This window comes from Aulonocara sp. 'chitande type north' Nkhata Bay, linkage group LG1 (genome assembly GCF_057382095.1).
Source record: "Aulonocara sp. 'chitande type north' Nkhata Bay isolate Kocher_YH1m ecotype deep benthic linkage group LG1, A_spYH_male_GT1.1, whole genome shotgun sequence".
NCBI lineage: Eukaryota > Metazoa > Chordata > Actinopteri > Cichliformes > Cichlidae > Aulonocara > Aulonocara sp. 'chitande type north' Nkhata Bay.
Window position 1 is genome coordinate 32,695,211 of NC_141344.1, and position 17,621 is coordinate 32,712,831.

General features: G+C 38.3%; 2 protein-coding genes across 3 annotated transcripts in view; one reads left to right on the forward strand and one right to left on the reverse strand.

Moving 5' to 3' along the window:
* The first annotated feature begins 10,259 nt into the window (after positions 1 to 10,259).
* On the forward strand, positions 10,260 to 13,808 carry cd44a (CD44 molecule (IN blood group) a). Its single transcript, XM_086294238.1, has 5 exons — positions 10,260 to 10,438; positions 11,728 to 12,519; positions 12,613 to 12,675; positions 12,765 to 12,843; positions 12,933 to 13,808. Exons 1-5 carry the CDS (start codon positions 10,366 to 10,368, stop codon positions 13,108 to 13,110), a joined length of 1,185 nt encoding a protein of 394 aa, XP_086150364.1. The 5' UTR covers positions 10,260 to 10,365; the 3' UTR covers positions 13,111 to 13,808.
* LOC147339390 (excitatory amino acid transporter 2-like) overlaps positions 13,778 to 17,621 on the reverse strand; it is a 34,056-nt gene continuing 30,212 nt past the window's right edge. For both annotated transcript variants that reach the window (XM_086294221.1, XM_086294229.1), the window contains exons 10-11: positions 17,120 to 17,330; positions 13,778 to 16,211 (exon numbers count right to left, since the gene is read on the reverse strand). In XM_086294221.1, coding sequence (XP_086150347.1) covers positions 16,140 to 16,211; positions 17,120 to 17,330 — 283 coding nt within the window. In that variant the 3' untranslated portion in view covers positions 13,778 to 16,139. The remainder of the gene's footprint in view (positions 16,212 to 17,119; positions 17,331 to 17,621) is intronic.

Genomic DNA, 17,621 nt, shown 5'->3' on the forward strand with positions numbered 1-17,621 from the left:
ACAAAAAAAATCACACATTTCACTATTTCTGGCTAGAGAATTTTCATAAATGAGTTACATTTCTCAATGGATCACTGTACACTGATATACAAAGTTGTGACTATAACATTTAGTATGCATCCAATGCATTGTCAAGTATTGTCCTATATCTATCATAGGTTGTTTTGCTTACCAATGTAAGCTTTTTGTGGTAGTAGGAAGGGGTGAGAACCCCATTTGGAATGGGGCATTAAATTAAACCCATAAAAAGTAGAGTAACCATGCCAATGCACCGACATAACAGTTATTAGTCCACACCAGAATATCAAAGTGCAGTTTAATTCATTCAGCACATTTGTACCGGAATCTTTACTATACTATGCTGTGTATAATGTAGTATAATATATAATATGGATATATGGATAATATGGATAACAACTAAGCAAAGATGTGCAAGAATGAAACAAATTTTTTTAAATTACATATTGGTATAAAGACTATACTACATAACAAGGTATATCTGTAATAGTGTGCAGCCCTACAGAGCTGTGAAAATGTAGTGCAAGTCAGGACAGCATCCACAAACATTAGATGTTATGTTGAAAGAAATCTTCTGCCAAAACGTGGGGAACACTTGATTTATGTTGTTGGTCGTTGCTGTTGTTGTTTGGAGACTGTTGAGAGGTGGGGGTTCTCATGTGCAATCCTGCCATCTATACTGTTCTCCGATAAACCCACAGTATCATCAACCCAGGCGATTTTCAGAGAAAATGTATTCATAACAGCATGTTTTTTTCTTAGCGCAACGGAGAGGGAGTGAAAGAGACATGTACTGCTTTATGTAATAACTTTGTTATTGTTCATTACCAATAGCAGGGGTGTTGAACTCCAGGCCTCGAGTGCGGGTGTCCTGCAGGTTTTAGATATCACCCTGGGTCAACACACCTGAATCAAATGATCATCTAAAACCTGCAAGACACCAGCACTCGAGGCCTGGAATTGCCTACCCCTGCCTATAGCATCGTTGTCAGCTATATGGTTTGCCTGTTCAGACTATACAGCATCTGCTACCCTTAAATGCACAACAGTGCCTGTGTTTTACCTGAAGTCAGAAACTTACAGATTATTTCATAAGAATTTGTGCGCCTAGTCTGAACACGCTATCTGTTGGCTTGAAGCCTTTCCACACAGGCACTCCTCCCTCAGTTCATCCTTCTATCTTGTTGAACTCACTCAAAATCCTATTGTGTATGGGGAAGAGAGACTTCAAAGAGCCCTGTGGGCACTCTGTGAAAGTTCCCACATTGGTCACTTTTTAATCTGTCAGACATCAATGAGGGTTTTCCTCTAGCTGAGGTAAGTGGAGCAGTAGGATTTGTGCAACTGTTACCTAAAAATGGCCAAATAATAAATACATAGATAAATGCTCTAAATGCCATTAGCTAGATATTTGATGATCTTTCCTAAACTGACCCAAAATATACAAAATTTATACACTGAGACTTTCCTGGGTCAAATATGATCCATATTCATTCAGATGGATTTTAGAACCATCACCATGGAAAAAAGGTGGCAATAGGGAAGCTTGAAAATGCAAAACTACACATGCCATGTCTGTGAGTATCTTTTTATCCAGCAGTGGTGACAGAGTTCACTGTCATGGAGTATAGGAGTGATGATATATGATCATGTATTATGTCATAAGGAACAGATGTACACTGTATTGCCAAAAGTATTCACTCACCTATCCAAATCACTGGTAGTGTTCCAGTCACTTTCGTGGCCACAGTATTTTAATGGGAACGAAATATCTAACAATAATATTATAGTATAATATAATATTGCCAAGCAAGCTAGAAATGTATTTGAACAACAAGGAAAACAGAATTCCAACTTAATTAAACCAAAAGGATAACATGTAAATATGATAAGATAAAAAAAAACTTGTTCTGGGAATTTATTTTACATTATAACCAAGTATAATCTTTTTTCTTTTTCTTTTTTTTTGACTGAGGGAATTGTTTATACGCTGGCATAATTCCTCCATGTTAAACAAGATAAAAACATGATTACTGTGCTATGCTACTTATGCATAGAAATGTATTCTATGCATAAGTAGCTTTTCATTTTCATTAACCTAATCCTATATATGACCAAGCAACAGTAAAGTCAGACTATCCAGTAGGGTTTATTTTTTATTTATATTTTTTAATAAAGCAGAAAGCCTGTGAAAGAAAAAAAGAATCAATGGATCAACTTGACTTTTGTGACATATATGAACAAGCACTCATTGCTTGTTTGCTTTAAAGCAGTACTTCTTCATAAGGTGAAATAAACTAATATACAAAATTAACTTTTTGTTTATGGTCATTTAAGATTTGGTTGCCTAGTTGTGAAGTATGATGCAATTAAATGCTCCTACCGTTCCTATATTAAAGTAAGCACAGATGTTCTAATAATCCACCTCTGGGTTTTGGAGCAGTGTTGTTATGCTATTATAAACAGAGAAGCAAAGGAAACAGTTTAAGTCATTTTTAATAAAATCATCAATCAATCACAAAAAGTGATTGCTTGCGTTGCTTTTAAGTTGGAGTATAACCACAATGCAACCAGCGATGCGTGAAAAAATGCAAAAAAATGTGTCACAAACGAGTTGACTGATTACACCATCTGATTATTTACAAACTCTCACCAGTTCTCTGAGGATGAGTGCAGTAAGCCAGCGTTGTAACGTGATTGGAGACAGGTTCCTTCCCGCCAGGTGGGAGCAAACGTGGCTGCCCAGAGGCTGAGCGAATTGCATGCTCAACCTTTGGTTGAGCCATTGGTTGCTTGCACTACTTCCACGTGGTTGCCAGATGTGAAAAAGTGCAAACCAATCATTAAGATGATGCCACCTATTTTTACTCTTGTGTGACTTTGCCACGAATAGCAGAGTTTTAGACAGTATCATACACAACATGTATTTAATCATTAGCATGTCTCTTTATAAGAAGTACTTTCACTCGTTCTTTTTCCAAAAGGGTCATCACAGTGGCATAAACTTTACACCAAATGTTCCTGATGCTGTTTTCCCAATTCCCAGGTTTGGGTCTCTGTCCATAATCAAACAAAGGCTCGTTCACTCGTAAAGCAAATGTGTTAACCACTACACCACAGAGCCATAGTGTTTGTATGCTTTACTGAAAAGCATTGCTTAAAAACATAATCTGTCCTGTCTTTAAAGGGAAAAAATGATAATCTCTTACAAGAAAATACATATGATGAAAACACCTCAATAGTTTTTAGGGAATTCTGCTGATTAAGAAAACATGAGGAAAAATCTCTGCCGCATTTTAAAAAGCCTGAGCCAGTGGAGCAGAGGTTTGGAAACAGGGTTCCTACGTGAGACCATAATAAACAAGCTTTTTACACCAAGATCGAAATATCTTTCAAATGCAGATAAATAAAGCAGCAAAAGAGCAGACAACTTCAGATTTGTCCAGACTTGGCTCCCTCACCAAGTTATGAGAATCTGAAAATTTCATCACGCATGGCCCCCGCAGTCTTTGCAGTGCAAAAAGAATATTAGAATAAAACACAGTTTGCCAATAAACCTCATACCAACTGTGAAGCATGGTGTTAGAAATTCTATGAGTTGGAGTCTCTTTGATTTCACACAAACTCCTGGCAATGTTGGGACAATCAGTTGAGGATCTTGTCAGCAGCTGTCCTTTCTCACATGTAGCTCACAGCTCACAGATAGTCTGCTTTACACGCCTGGATAGAACCCGCAGGAGGCAGGACACATGACGCCCACTCGCTCGCTGTGAATTCACTAAATGGACAATTACCTGGACTATTTTTACATGGGTTCAATTAGACATCACACAGACTTTGAAGTTGTGAGCTGGCGAGGGGAAAGACCGTTTAATGTCTGAACCAACTGAGTCTGACATTTGCATTCTAACATACAGCTCTGCTGGGTAATGTCTGTGGTTTCAGGTACTGGTCCGTCAATGATTCATCTATAAATTAGGCCTCATATCAAAGAGAGCTTGAAGATAATGCGAGGCCATATTTTTAAAGTATTTGACTGGAGCTTTCAGCAGAATAATGATCCTGAGCACACCAGCAACCAAGCTACAACAAGAAACATTTTTGAATCACACTGAAATGTTGTGGGATATTTAAAACCTTTAGTACATGCAAGAAAAGAAAAAAAAAAGGGAAGGAGGAATGGCTGAAGATGTCAAAGTCAAAGGTCATATTAAAGATCTATAAGATAGTATGTTTGTTAAAGGGCCTGTCTCTTGATTTTATTTATTTATTAACCCTTTAAAACCGGTCAGAGTGGGCACGCTCCGTTTTGCGTAACTATTTTTAAATCCCGGTAGCACTGCAACCACGTGAGCTAGCGCAATAAATTTTTTTGCATATGAAACCGGAGGAGTTGTACTTACATCTTATGCCATCAGCTTGTCCTCGGTCACGGTTTCCTTCCACATATAGCTTTGCTAAAACTGCATAAAAAGCGCTTGCAGCAACAAAAACATAATATTCCAGAAACTCGCTTTGCCGATCCGATCAGCTGTTCATAACACTTCCTACATCCATCAGCATGAACTATCGCATGTCCGCCATGACCTGCCCGGAACCGGAAGTGACGTCATTTTCACGGAAATGTAGTTTTTTTACCATCAAGGCCTCATGAGCCTATACTGGTGTTTTTAAAAGTTATGTTTGAGTTTATGACTTTCTGTGTCGTTTCTGGGATGCTTAGGACTCATATTGCACTGCTGGAAATAGTTTATTTTGATGCATATGCTGCTTTTTTGCAAATTTGCACTATAATATTTATTTTCGTTTTTCCTGCAGTGTATAGAAATTGGTGTATTTCAAAAATAAAACTATGAAGACACTCAAAATAAATTTCCTGTGGTGGGAAACTAGTTTGTGCAACTTTTTTGTATTTACAGTTTTGAGGGATACGCCTCTTAAATTTCTCTAACTAGAAATATATGTTAAAAAACAAAAACGATTTTCAATTTTTTTGTAGTTTATTGCACTTTTTTGCAATTTATGTAATTACTATGCACTTAATGCATGCATATTATTAAAATTTAGGCTGTAATGGTTGTATTGATGTATAGCAACTTGAAATGCTCCCAAAAATGGCTCTACAACATGTAAAAATATAATATAAGCTCTGGCGGACTTGGTTCTATGGTAGGTCTTAAGGGGTTAATCAAATATTCCTTTTGGTGTACCGACAGTAACAAAGTGGACTGGCTGTTTGTTTGTGCAGTTTCCATGATGTGATGACTTTTCCCATGTTACTTTACAACTTAAAGGAGCGGCACCCTACCTGCAATTTTTTTGTTTCATGCCAGGTAATGTTTTATCACATGTTCAGTGAAGCACATAGTCGGCCAATTGCATGTTCAGCACAAAAAAATAAAAATAAAAATGCCTGCCTAAACAGAAACAAAAACACCATTTAGTAATTTAGAACAGGTTATATACATGTTCCTTTTTCTGAAACATTTCTGTACGTCCCTACCTAAATAAAACTACTGGCTGGTTGATAAGGAAGAAAATTATTTGGCAGAGTCCCATTCTATCTGCCCTCCAGTTAAACTGCTTTCCTTCTTGTTGCTTCCAGGCAATATGGGGCATCTCTGAGGTTGGAATGTCATCCAGATAGGGTCACAACTCATAACTGTGTACTTCCTCAGAATTGTTAGCAGGTCTGATCTGTTTTCCAGCGAAGATTAACCCATATAACAGAATTCCAGTCCAGAGCTGAACAAGGAAGTAATGGTTAGAACAAGCAAAAGATTTTTTTGTTGCAAGAGAAATGTGAAACGGAAGAGGAGAATGTCATTGCCTTCAATATACGGCACTGTGCAAAAGTCTTGAGAAATCCATCATTTCTTTATGAGCAATGCTTTAGTGAAACTTGCAAACATTCTTGGAAATACCGGAAAACTGGACAGTAAGGTGAAAACTACACCTGTAGATCAATACTTGTAAACCTACAATAATTTGAACCAGCCAATCTGTGAGAGACACATGGAACTGTTCACTCTGGTGGCTCAGAGACACTGCCCAGTGTTATATAAACAACACAGAAAAAGGTGATCTGCAGTGTGTCCAGCGGACATCAGCAGCAGAAGCTTGAAAGTCAATATTTGGTGTGATCAGTTTTATTCTTCAGCACAGTCTGAACTCTCTTAGGCAAGCTTTCTTGTCATTTCTCCATGCTTTCTGAAGAACATTCAAAGCTTTTCTTTTGATGTTGGCTACCTTTTGTTCCCTTCTAGGTAGATGTTCCCACACTGCTTCAGTAATGTTGAGGTCCGAGCTCTGGGGAAGCCAATCCATGGCTCATATTGTTTCACTGTGTGTGTTTCTATCGAGGTATGCTTTTACTGCATTGGATGTGTGTTTGGGACCATTGCCATGCTAAAAAACCCCATATTTTTCTATGTACAGAATTCCATTAATTTTGACAAGATCTCAAACCATGACAGAGCTGAGAAGACATTCACTGTAGTACCTCATTCCCGACCTCCCTGATACATGCTGCAGATGATATGAGCCAACAATTTCTCATTTGGATTCATCACACCATGGCTTTTTGAAAGCACCCTTCCACTGAGGCCACTTTCTGATGAGGCTGCAGTGAACAGTAGATGGATCAACTGAAGAACCAGTGAAAACATTGTTCTGTTTTCATTTCCCTAAGGACATGACTTTTGCATCTACTGTATAGAAATTGTTTTTAGACCTGACACTTTTTCTTTTGTCATATGCTTCTCTAGTTACCTCAAATTTTTTAGAGACAGTTGTAGAGACTCATACTCTGACTATGATAGGCCATTGAAAATCTCCTTTCTGTCCCGGCTAACAGATGGATCCAAGTGCAGACAAACACGGGAGGTTCAACGTTCCAGCACCGACTACTCTGTGCTGCAGCGTTAAATAGTCCAGAGGGACGCTGCCTGATCAGCAACAGGTGTAGTAATCACTGCTGGCGGGTGGGCCAAGGGTGAGAGCCCACAATGAGCTCCACCCAGGCAAGCAGGAGAAAAAACAGAACAAACTTGTGGCCAACATGAGCAAGCCAGAGAGGCACAGGGACCATGACACTTTTTGGTGCATAAATCAACTATTAAATCAAAGTCGAATGAAAAAAATAGGAAAAGTATTATTTTTTGAAAGATTACTTTTAATAAAGTGAAGTTTAAAATTTGTTCTTTGCTAGGCTTTCTGTTATGTGTAGAAACAACAGTTGTTCATCCATTTAGTTGGGTAACTTTTTTATGCATGAAGGATTTCACAGATCAGTCTTAAGTGGCTTGAAAACAAAAAAAATGGTAAAAGGACTGGACAGAAAATGACTGAAATAGTAATGTCCAAAGAAAAACTTTGAAGCGCCTTCAGAAAGCCTGGAGAATTATTTCTCATGGTCATTTTAAACAGTATTTTTTATTTTGATGAGCATGTACACATAAGCAAAGTTTTTTTAAATTTTACAAATCTTAAATTCACAAAGTACATTTTTATTTATTAGGTTTTTTGTTTTGCTTTGTTTTGTTTTTTAGAGCTCTTCTTCAGTTGATCATATTGAGCATTATTGTTCTTTGTTTCCCACCATGGTATGTTAAATCCAAACACAGTGTTGAAAGCTCTGACTTAAAATAAAAGTCATGCAATCATGGTTTTAATTTAAAATACAATCAGTAGTTATGTATAAGCGTGTGGTCATGTCTATACAGTGGAATTACATGCAGAGTTATTTATGCATAAAAGTTTTAGAAACATCCAGTAAATATAGTTATTCCATTTCATCCATCTGCTTCCGCTTATCCTTTTCAGGGTCGCGGGGGGCGCTGGAGCCTATCCCAGCTGTCATAGGGCGAAAGGCAGGGTACACCCTGGACAGGTCGCCAGTCTGTCGCAGGGCTAACACACAGGGACAGACAACCATTCACACTCACATTCACACCTAGTGACAATTTGGATTAATCAATTAACCTATCCCCACAAGCTGCATGTCTTTGGACGGTGGGAGGAAGCCGGAGTACCCGGAGAGAACCCACGCAAACACGGGGAGAACATGCAAACTCCACACAGAAAGACCCCGGCCTGATGGTGGAATTGAACTCAGGACCTTCTTGCTGTGCGGCAACAGTGCTAACCACCGTGCCACCGTGCTAATTCCATTCCATTTCAATTAAACAAAAATGCTTATGGAAATGAATTCGACAGTTGCAGTGTGTAGGTCACTGGGTTTGAATGCCTTGGGATTTTGAAGAGGGGAACAATGGTATGAAACATGATAACAGTAAGGCAGAGGGAACAAAGAATGGTTGCTAATTGGTCTGCACAAACCCAGTGAATATGCCACTTGAAAAAAGCCATGCTGTTTTGTAAGTGTGCTATTGTTTGTCCATTCATGTATCCCCACCCCAATATTAAGGGCTCCTTTAATATTGTCTTAAGGATGATGAAACCCATAGTTGGCTTTCATAGGTGTGCTTCGTTTTCCACATTTTGCCATTGCTTCAACTTCTCCAGAATCCTTGGGCAAGATGCTAACCTCAAGTTGCACTCAGATGGATACATATTTGTGTGACAGAAAGCCCTTACATAGAAAGAGCATAGAAAAAAGTGCTGGTGTGAGTGGCTGAATGAGGTAAAGTGCTTTGAGTGCTCTGATAGAGTAGAAAAGCTCTATATAAGAACCAGTCCATTTACCATAGCTATAATCTGAAAGCTCAAAATACTCTTAAAAGTTCAACTGAACAATTTAATCGTGACTATAGTTCTACCAAACTATGTGAAAGACTAAGGCTTCCATGCATTGTACCTCATTATCATTGAATCACTTGCACCGTCTGGTTTGTGTTTTAGCCTGGTGATTCTTCCTACTGTGCATCATAGCTAATAAATTGTGAAATTCCATTCTTAACAGTAACAGAAACAAGCCTCTACTGGGTGTGGAATACAAGTCTGGACAAGAGCTCACCCACACACGCTGAGTAATTCATGACGAATGTCACAACTTCACGAATGCGCCAGAACACCTGAGGCAATAGTCTTGCTGTGACGCATGCATCAATTTCCATCAGATACCAGCATATCACAAGTGCTATTATATACAGCACACACTGCCTGCAGGAAGGTGATAGTCAGCTGAGATTGTAACAAAAATCTTCCTAGTGAAGTCAAAAATTGGATATTAAAACTATGAAACCAGGCCAACAATGTATTGCCTTGTTTTGTTAAAATGCCAGGCTTCTTCTGTGACATGGTTATGGAAGATAGAATGATAAGAAAGCAGTGATAAAAAATGATGTGTTGTCTCATGCATCTGTAGAACTGCACATAATGTATCATTTGTCTAACTGAGTCTTGAGCAGTTTCCAAGCCTCTCTTCTGTCATCAACAGATTTTTCCATTTCTGTGAAGGCTTTTTTACATGGTACCCAGAGTTTCACCCGAGTTTCCCTATTATTCAACTGCTGGTTGGATTGCATTACATAACACCCGAGCAATCAGTAATGATCCCTTGTATGTTTTTCTTTTCTCTTGCATGCTTCTAGCCTGCATTACCAGACATGGAGAGATGTAATCTTACACTCATACACTCCTTTCAAACAAAGGCAACAATGGCTAACTTTATTAGGCTTTTAACAGATTCAAATGTGTCAGAATAAGTTCCCGTGTGTATCTTTCTTGTTAAAAAAAATCCACATGTCATACTTAAATGTAGGTCAATTAAAAAAAAAAATTGCACCTACCCCTTTAGTGACAGGCTCAGGTCCTTGCAAGTATTTCATGCAAACTGTATTTTTCCATTTCTTATATAATCTTAGTAGGTTTATAGATTAGGATACTGATACTGTTTTGACATTTGGTGCATATGTTTGTGCAGCACTTTCTTTCAACTTTTTCTGGCCCCTGTTAAACACCACAGAAACATAACAGAAACACATGGACTACTACACACTAAAAAATGTTCTTGTTTTGCCTTCATGTGATACAGCCCTGCAATAAATGATAACCAAATCCCATCATGCAATGCATTTGTTAGAACTTTCACTAGGCAAGGAAAATCCTGAGCAGGAACTTTACATTGATGTAATTTTGACATGAGTGCTGTGCCTGAGGGAGAAAAAAACCGTGAGAAAGTGGATAAGGAAGAAGGCGAGTCAAAAGGTGTGTCTGAGCTCTTGTGTGTTTCTGTGACGCTAGCTTTTGTGCTGTTATGACCTGCTGCTGTATAAAAAGGCAAAGGCATGATTTATCTGGCTCAAAGTATCAGTTCATTGTGCAATATAGTTCCAGCTGACTCTTAGTTACTTCCAATCCTTGATTTTAGCACCTTTCTCTATTATGAAGATGAGGAATCTTCTTTTGGGAGTTCTTCTGGGACTCCTTGCTGCTGTTCATTCAACACCTGTTAATAGTAAGTGGTATTTTTTTTAATAAGTATTGTAGTAAATTGTTTTTAGCAGAATTTTCAGCTTTTTTATTTCAATGTGGATTTGTCTTTGATAGTTAAACTGTAAAAACAACCACAACAAAGCTATTTATTAATTGATGATGAATGATGCTGTATAAAAAAGATTCCATCGCAAGATTTAGGAGCAAAGGGTGTTCTGTCTCAGACAAAGTAATTCCTTTATATCAACTGAAAGTTCACCACTTCCTGTCGAGCCTTTCTCTTTACCCCGTGAGTCAGCACTCTCCTGCTACTACCTAAATCTCTTTATATTTGAAGTATGGCACTTCCTTAACGAGTCACATTTCATTGTTAGTGCACAGGTCTCATTGGCAGAGCTCAATTAAACACAGAAGTCTTTGTGAAATGTTCTGTTCCAGGAGGTGCATTAATGAATTTGTCTTGAAACCAAAGATCAGCGAAGAGCTGTTACACATGTAATCTCATAGGGAACACCAGAGCTGAATGTGACTGGGCAGAAATGTAGAGTGGAGATGTGTGATTTGAGCTGAGCCGCTTTCTTTCATTCATCCTTCCTTTCTTTCTGTATAAATCTAAACTATACATAGTTTCATTGGTTTACTTACACTATTCCATCAGTGTATAAGTGGCATTTAACAACATAAAGCATTTTAAATATGGGCTACAAGGTTAAGGGGGACCTTTGGTAGTAGAACTGCTAACAACTCAATTCATGCTCCAAGATACTGCTAATGTAAGGTCTACTTGAAAAATACCAAGTAGTTGTAGATGTCAGGTAAATATAAGAATGAATTAACTTATAAAGTATCTTAAAATAGAAATATTTGAGAAAAGAAGCAATTAAATAAAAATTTAAATGTTTTCTATTCACCAGCGATTATAATGGTTTACCAGAAGATATGTGACTTCCTTCCTTTGTGACACAAAATCCTAACAATGGCTTAATACTTTTTGAAAGACAGAAAGCAGTTATGTTGGCCTGGTTTATTTGGCGTGGTATTAAAACTGATGCTTTGATGGAGCTGTCTCTCTTTTGTTAACACACTAATACACGAATAGTCACCTAGGTTAATTATTACTGTCTCTCACCACACCTTATCAAAGCGGGTCACATAACAAGCTAACACAAGACTTTGGGCTGAAGCAACATAAGCTCTGTGTGGTCCTTTTGTGTTTAACAAAGCTTGGTAACTTTCCTCCCTACTCATTTCAGAGCCAGTAGGTAAACACTTAAGATGATACATGGATTTTTTCCTTTTTCTTTGTCCTAGCTGTGACCCAGAACCCTGCCAACCCTGATGCAGGCTTTCTTGAGGATGCCATGACGGAGGGGTTCATTGTTGGTCCATTGCCTACGCTTACAACTGAAACACCCAAAATAAGTGCCACAGTTCAAGCATCACAGACACCGGTTTACAACTCTGAAGATATGACCGAAGGAAGTGCTGCTGGAAAGATCAGTGACATCTTAACAACGTCCATCTCACCTCATGAAACCACAACGCTGAGTATTTCAAATGCTCAGACCTCTGGATTCATAGAGAGTGCCGTGAATGATGGCAGTGGTTTAGGAGAGAACAGTGACGAATCACCGATCGCCTTCACACTCGATACCACAACAACGAATGCCACAAATGCACCGACTTCTAACTCCACAGACAGTTACATGTTTGAGGGGAGTGCTGTCGAATCAACAATACCCATCGCACTTGATACCACAACAGCAACGCATGCTCCGACGTCGGACTTCACAGAGCATTACATGTTAAAGGGGAGAGGTTCAGGATATACCTCACCTTCCCTCTTTAGCCATACCACCACAACATCAGTGACAAGTGAAGACCAGTCAATCAACACTTCAAACAACAACGTCTTCTCGCAAACTACTGATCCTACTGTCTCTACCAGTGACGTCACAACAAACCCGGATTCTGGTTCAGGGTCTGAACTGGTTTCTAAAAGCACCACTATGACATCTGGCTCGAGTGTAGAAACTAGCACTGTATCATCAATACTATCAAAAAAAAATCGAAATTTTCAGCATCGGGAGAACATTAATAAAGGTAAATATTTTGTAATTAACAATAAGTACCTGTATGTTAAATTGTTGTGGTGTATATGGAGGGGTTTACAATTCTATTTTTATGTGCAATTAGCACCACAGACACAGACGCAGACGACAAACACTGAAACGACACACAAAGGACACGTTACACCTGGTGAGTTAGACAAAAACCACACTTCTGCACAATTAATACATGAATAACACTCATTCCACCTTTATAACACACCTCTCCCATATGACCAGATTGGATCATCATCCTTGGCTTTATCGTTGGTGTTGCAGCACTTGTAATACTCTGTGTTGCCATCGCAACCAGACACAAGTAAGACTCATATGTCAGAGAAACGAACAACATATCTGAGTAGATCTTCTCAAAGCACAGAATTTTAATTAATGTTTTTTATGTTGCAGGTGGAATGGACCAAACCAGGCAAATCTGACAGTGGCTTCAAATAACCTCTCGAACCAGAAGAGGGAGCGAGAGATGGAGACTTTCCTGCCTAATGAGAAACCCAAGGAGAATGGACATTCAGGGGAGTACACTGTCATTCCCCTGCAAGATGTTCCAGAAAATGGTCCCTCATACTGAGATCCAGAAACAAACCCTCTGAAAAACAGAACCGTGAGACTGTGTTTCAAGCACAATAATTTAAAAGCGGAACAAAATTGTCCAAACTGCGGAGCAAAAGGGGATTTGTGGACTCTCACACCTCTGATTCCTGTCTGAATGACAACAATATGTCTTTTCTTTTTTCCCCCACTGACTTTGAAAAACTTTGATGACACCTTTATAGCTGCAGTAAATTTTGATTAGTCTATTTATTGCATTATTACGTTTTTTTTCTTTCTTTTTAAATTTTTAAATTATGTGTTGGTCAGGTAAAGTGTGGTAATGTCATTTATTTCAAATGGAGCTAAACTCTCTACAGTGTTTTTTTCCCAGTTTTTCTTTGTAATTCACGTGGTTTCCTTTTTTCCAGCTGGCCTTTTTTTTTTTTTTTGTTAAAAGTGTCATTTGTTACAAAGCTATTTTCTGTAATAATCTTATTGAAGACTGTGTTGTGGACTGTAACTTATATTAAGCTGCTCTGTTGTTTTTTTTGTGGAATCTTGGAGTACTGAATGGTACTCAGGTCACTGAGTCTAGTTCCTCTTGAGAGCCTGCATAGCACTTCAGCAGTGGTAACATGCACTTACTGAACATTCATATGCTGTACTGCATCCTGCCTCCTATGAGGAATAATCACAATGGTAGCTCATCAATAAACATTTATTTGCTTACAATAATCTTTACACACATGCATTGAAACATTTATACACTTTCGGTCCATTTTTCAGACGAATATTTTTGCTCTTGTGATGTGATGGTGAAGCACAAATCCCTTCACTCTTACTTCCATTTAGCCAGTCAGAGCTTAGCATGATGATGAATGTCAGACACAAGAAAATATTTAATGCATTCTCAGACAGACATGTGTACAGAATCCCAAACAAAGATACAAAATAGGAGTTTAATCATCTAAAGATGGTACAAGTCTTACATCTTTATAGAAAACACTTGCTATGGTAGGCCAGTTGACTAATAACATATCATCAACTAAAACAATGACCAATAATAAATTAAAGAAATGGAGAAGCATAAAGAAAATCAGTGACAAATGACTGGCTTACTGCAGTCTTTCCCTTTAGAGATACCCATATTCTCACATACTGAAAAACCCCCATAAGCTTGCTCAGAACCCTTAAGCAACCAAATATGCAGTGGGTCAGTAACAATTTGTACCCACACTGACAAATAGTGGACTTTTTTCCCAGAAAACAATTTGCAATCTTTCTTAAAAACAAACACATGTAATGGATTCTTTGTTAATGAATAACCCTAAGGTCACAACCTATTGAGATAACTAATGGCCCGTTAAATAAATAAATTAGCATTGTTCTAGCATAACTGCAAAGTTGTATATCATTATGGTCATTATATAAATTTTTTAAATAGCAAAAACCATTATGATGACAAAAATATCAAGTCTATACATTTGATTTGTACACTTTTTACCTAAAGAGAGTATATACACAAAGTGCAAGCAGGCACTTTTATTTATATATATATATTTATATAAGCTTCTGCTTATATGAAAAAGAAATGAATAATCCAGTTTCATCTAGTTTTGAACACCAGAGTGAAACTCACAAACATGTACATACTGAGCCAACATCCAATGACCTTGTTGTTACAGCGTCAGATTTATGCGAGTGCTGGAGGCAGAATTTAGTGTGCACTTGCTAAACAGACGTGACCATAGCTAATTAACTGTAGGTGTAATTACAAGCTTGTTATTTCTATCTAAATCTGTTTTGTAGATGCTACAAAACCTTGTGAAGAAGGCCCAGCCATCCTCACTCCCAAAACTTCTGTTACTCTTTTCTATTCTAGCGCGACAATCCATACTAGCTTTCATCCAGAAATGCTTCAGTGATCATGATCATACTAACTGCACTCTGCAGGTGACATCATCAAGGCAAGGTTGTCATATAGTAAAGAAATAAACGGTTTGAAATAAAACACTGGACAATGCACTGGTCTGTTGAGAGTTTGAGAGACATCCCCACTTCTTCTCATTAAACCTCCAGTTTTTTGTTCCTTTTCTTTTCGTTAATCTCCCCCACTCTCTGTCAGAAACACACTCGTACACACATGATTTCTAGGACACAGCAGACTTTTGATTATTAACAGAAACTCAGTTATCCATACATTAAGGACATACATACAAAAAACAAAGAAACAAACATATGGATAAATAACTGGGAGGACACCCTTTATGTAATCTATTTGAGCTTTACTCTCAGCAACACATTCTGTACTTTGTGTTGCTACATTTAGAGGCCACGCTCTCTGCTTTTAAATCCTAATCTTCACTTATCAGCTCTGACCTTGTGTGTGACATCAGGGAATAATCCCATGAGCTGAACAGTCAAAGGTGATTCAAGGTTTAACTGCCATGACCTTTCTCTGCAATTCAACAACAAGACACTCTTTGCTTTGGTTTCTTTTCTTTTCTTTGCCATAAGCTTACAAACTGTGAAACCGCTGATGGTATCAACAATTCAGCAATAAAATCTGTCAGATTCTGATGCCTTTTATATCACATGCTCCTCGTATATAAGTTAAGCAGCAAGGCCATCAGTCACACACCCTCCTTTAAGCTACAAAGAAAATGGTTTGGTACAAAAGAAACATGACATGTTGCACAGAGTAGAAGAATTTGTTTGCGTTGACAGGACAGGTAGCTTGCAGCAGCACCAAGTAAGGCCCTGAGTGTTGTCAACTGAATGTTGTCTCTACAAGTGCATGGAAGTTTATTACAGTTTGTGCAGAAGTTATACAAACACAAGATCTGATCTAGGGTGAAGATTTGATCCATTCAGTTACCCAGATGGATAAAGGTATTTTCAAAATCTGTCCGACTCCTGTTAACCTCCCCTTAATGCTTTCTTTTCTTTTCTTTTATGTCTTCTTCTTAATATGATTGCTTTTTGTCGTCGCTTGTATTTTTGCAGTTGTGTCGGCAGAAGGTAAAAGTAATACTCATGTAAGGTGCAGCGGCATCTGAATCTGCTTTACCCGCATTTCCATGGGTCTTCCTCAACAAGAGAGAATTCTGCAGTGTTGCCATTTTTGCCCATGGTGACCTGTAAGCAATTATCAAGAACAACTAACTGTTGTGACCAAGGCACTGTTACTGACAGACTGTCAGTGGTTGGGAGCAGAGAAACCATTGCTTCATTACATGTTGGCCATTGACCTTGGGGCTGAGTTTAGTTAGTCCCCGACAGACAAAAACACGTTGTCATGCAGTGATAGACAAGTACATTAAGTCATTTTTCCAGAGTTGGCCATGTATTTAATGGATTCTCTCCCCAACCAAATTACAATAATGATATTCATCACTATACAGGCAATGAACGTGAATAATTTTTTTTTTCTGTTGTTTGTTTAGAAATCTAGCTACAGTATAGACAGGAGGCATGAAACAGGCATTTCTTAAATGAATGCATCACTTTGGATGATTGATGATGATATGGAAAAAACAGCAGTCTTTATGTATACCACTGGCTAAAATCACTTTGAAAATATGGTTAAAAATGTAAGAACTAATAATTTGGTCAGGGCTACCATAAATACATGTCCAATTAAGTAAGCAAATGAAATAAAACAGAAAAATATGCCACATGTACGAGACAATGAATTAGATTAGTGTTGAGCCTTTAAAATAAACTGATTCCGTTTTTATAAACAATAAGAACAATGTATGATGTAGAAGTGAACAAATTTTGATAAACCTGGTATCACAAAAACTGCTTTTTCATATGATCAACAGGTGAATAAATAAATATAAAAAAAATATTTATTTAGCTTTTCACCACTTTAAAGATGACATTTTTCAGTCAAGAATGACTTTTACTATTCACACAGACACCAATATGCCAACATAGGAAGCCACAGAGAAAAGAGTAACAGACACAAAAAGAAAGACAAACACACAGCTGGGAAGGATGCGCTACATACAGGTCTCTATGTCCGTTAACGTGAAATGTACCTTGCAGTCGTCTATCAACACTGAGTTGTGGTGAGCGTACATATTCTGGTTGGTGTTATTTTCAAAGAACGATTGTGTCTTTGCCATCTCAAAGTCGTCCATCCGGACCTGCTGGGCGTCAAAGGAGTCAAGCTCGTCTTTGGAAAGGTGGTACACGATGCCTGCTCCATAGGAGTCCCCAACCACATTAACAGAGGTACGGAAACGATCCCTACATGTTAAAAAAAACAAAAAGAAAAAAGCACTAGATGAATAAAAACACCATCCATGCATGCATCCATCAATTGTCTACTGCTTATTTGGGGCCAGGTTGTGGGGACAGCAATCTAAGCAGTGACACTCATATCTCCCTCTCCCCAGCTACCTCCTTCAGTTCTGGGGGAACACCGAGGCATATACAGGCCTGGGTCTACCCTGGTGCCTCCCTCGGTCCTCACCCAGGAGATGCCCAGGAGGTATCCTTGTCAGCTCAAATCACCTCAGCTGGCTCATTCTCGAGGAG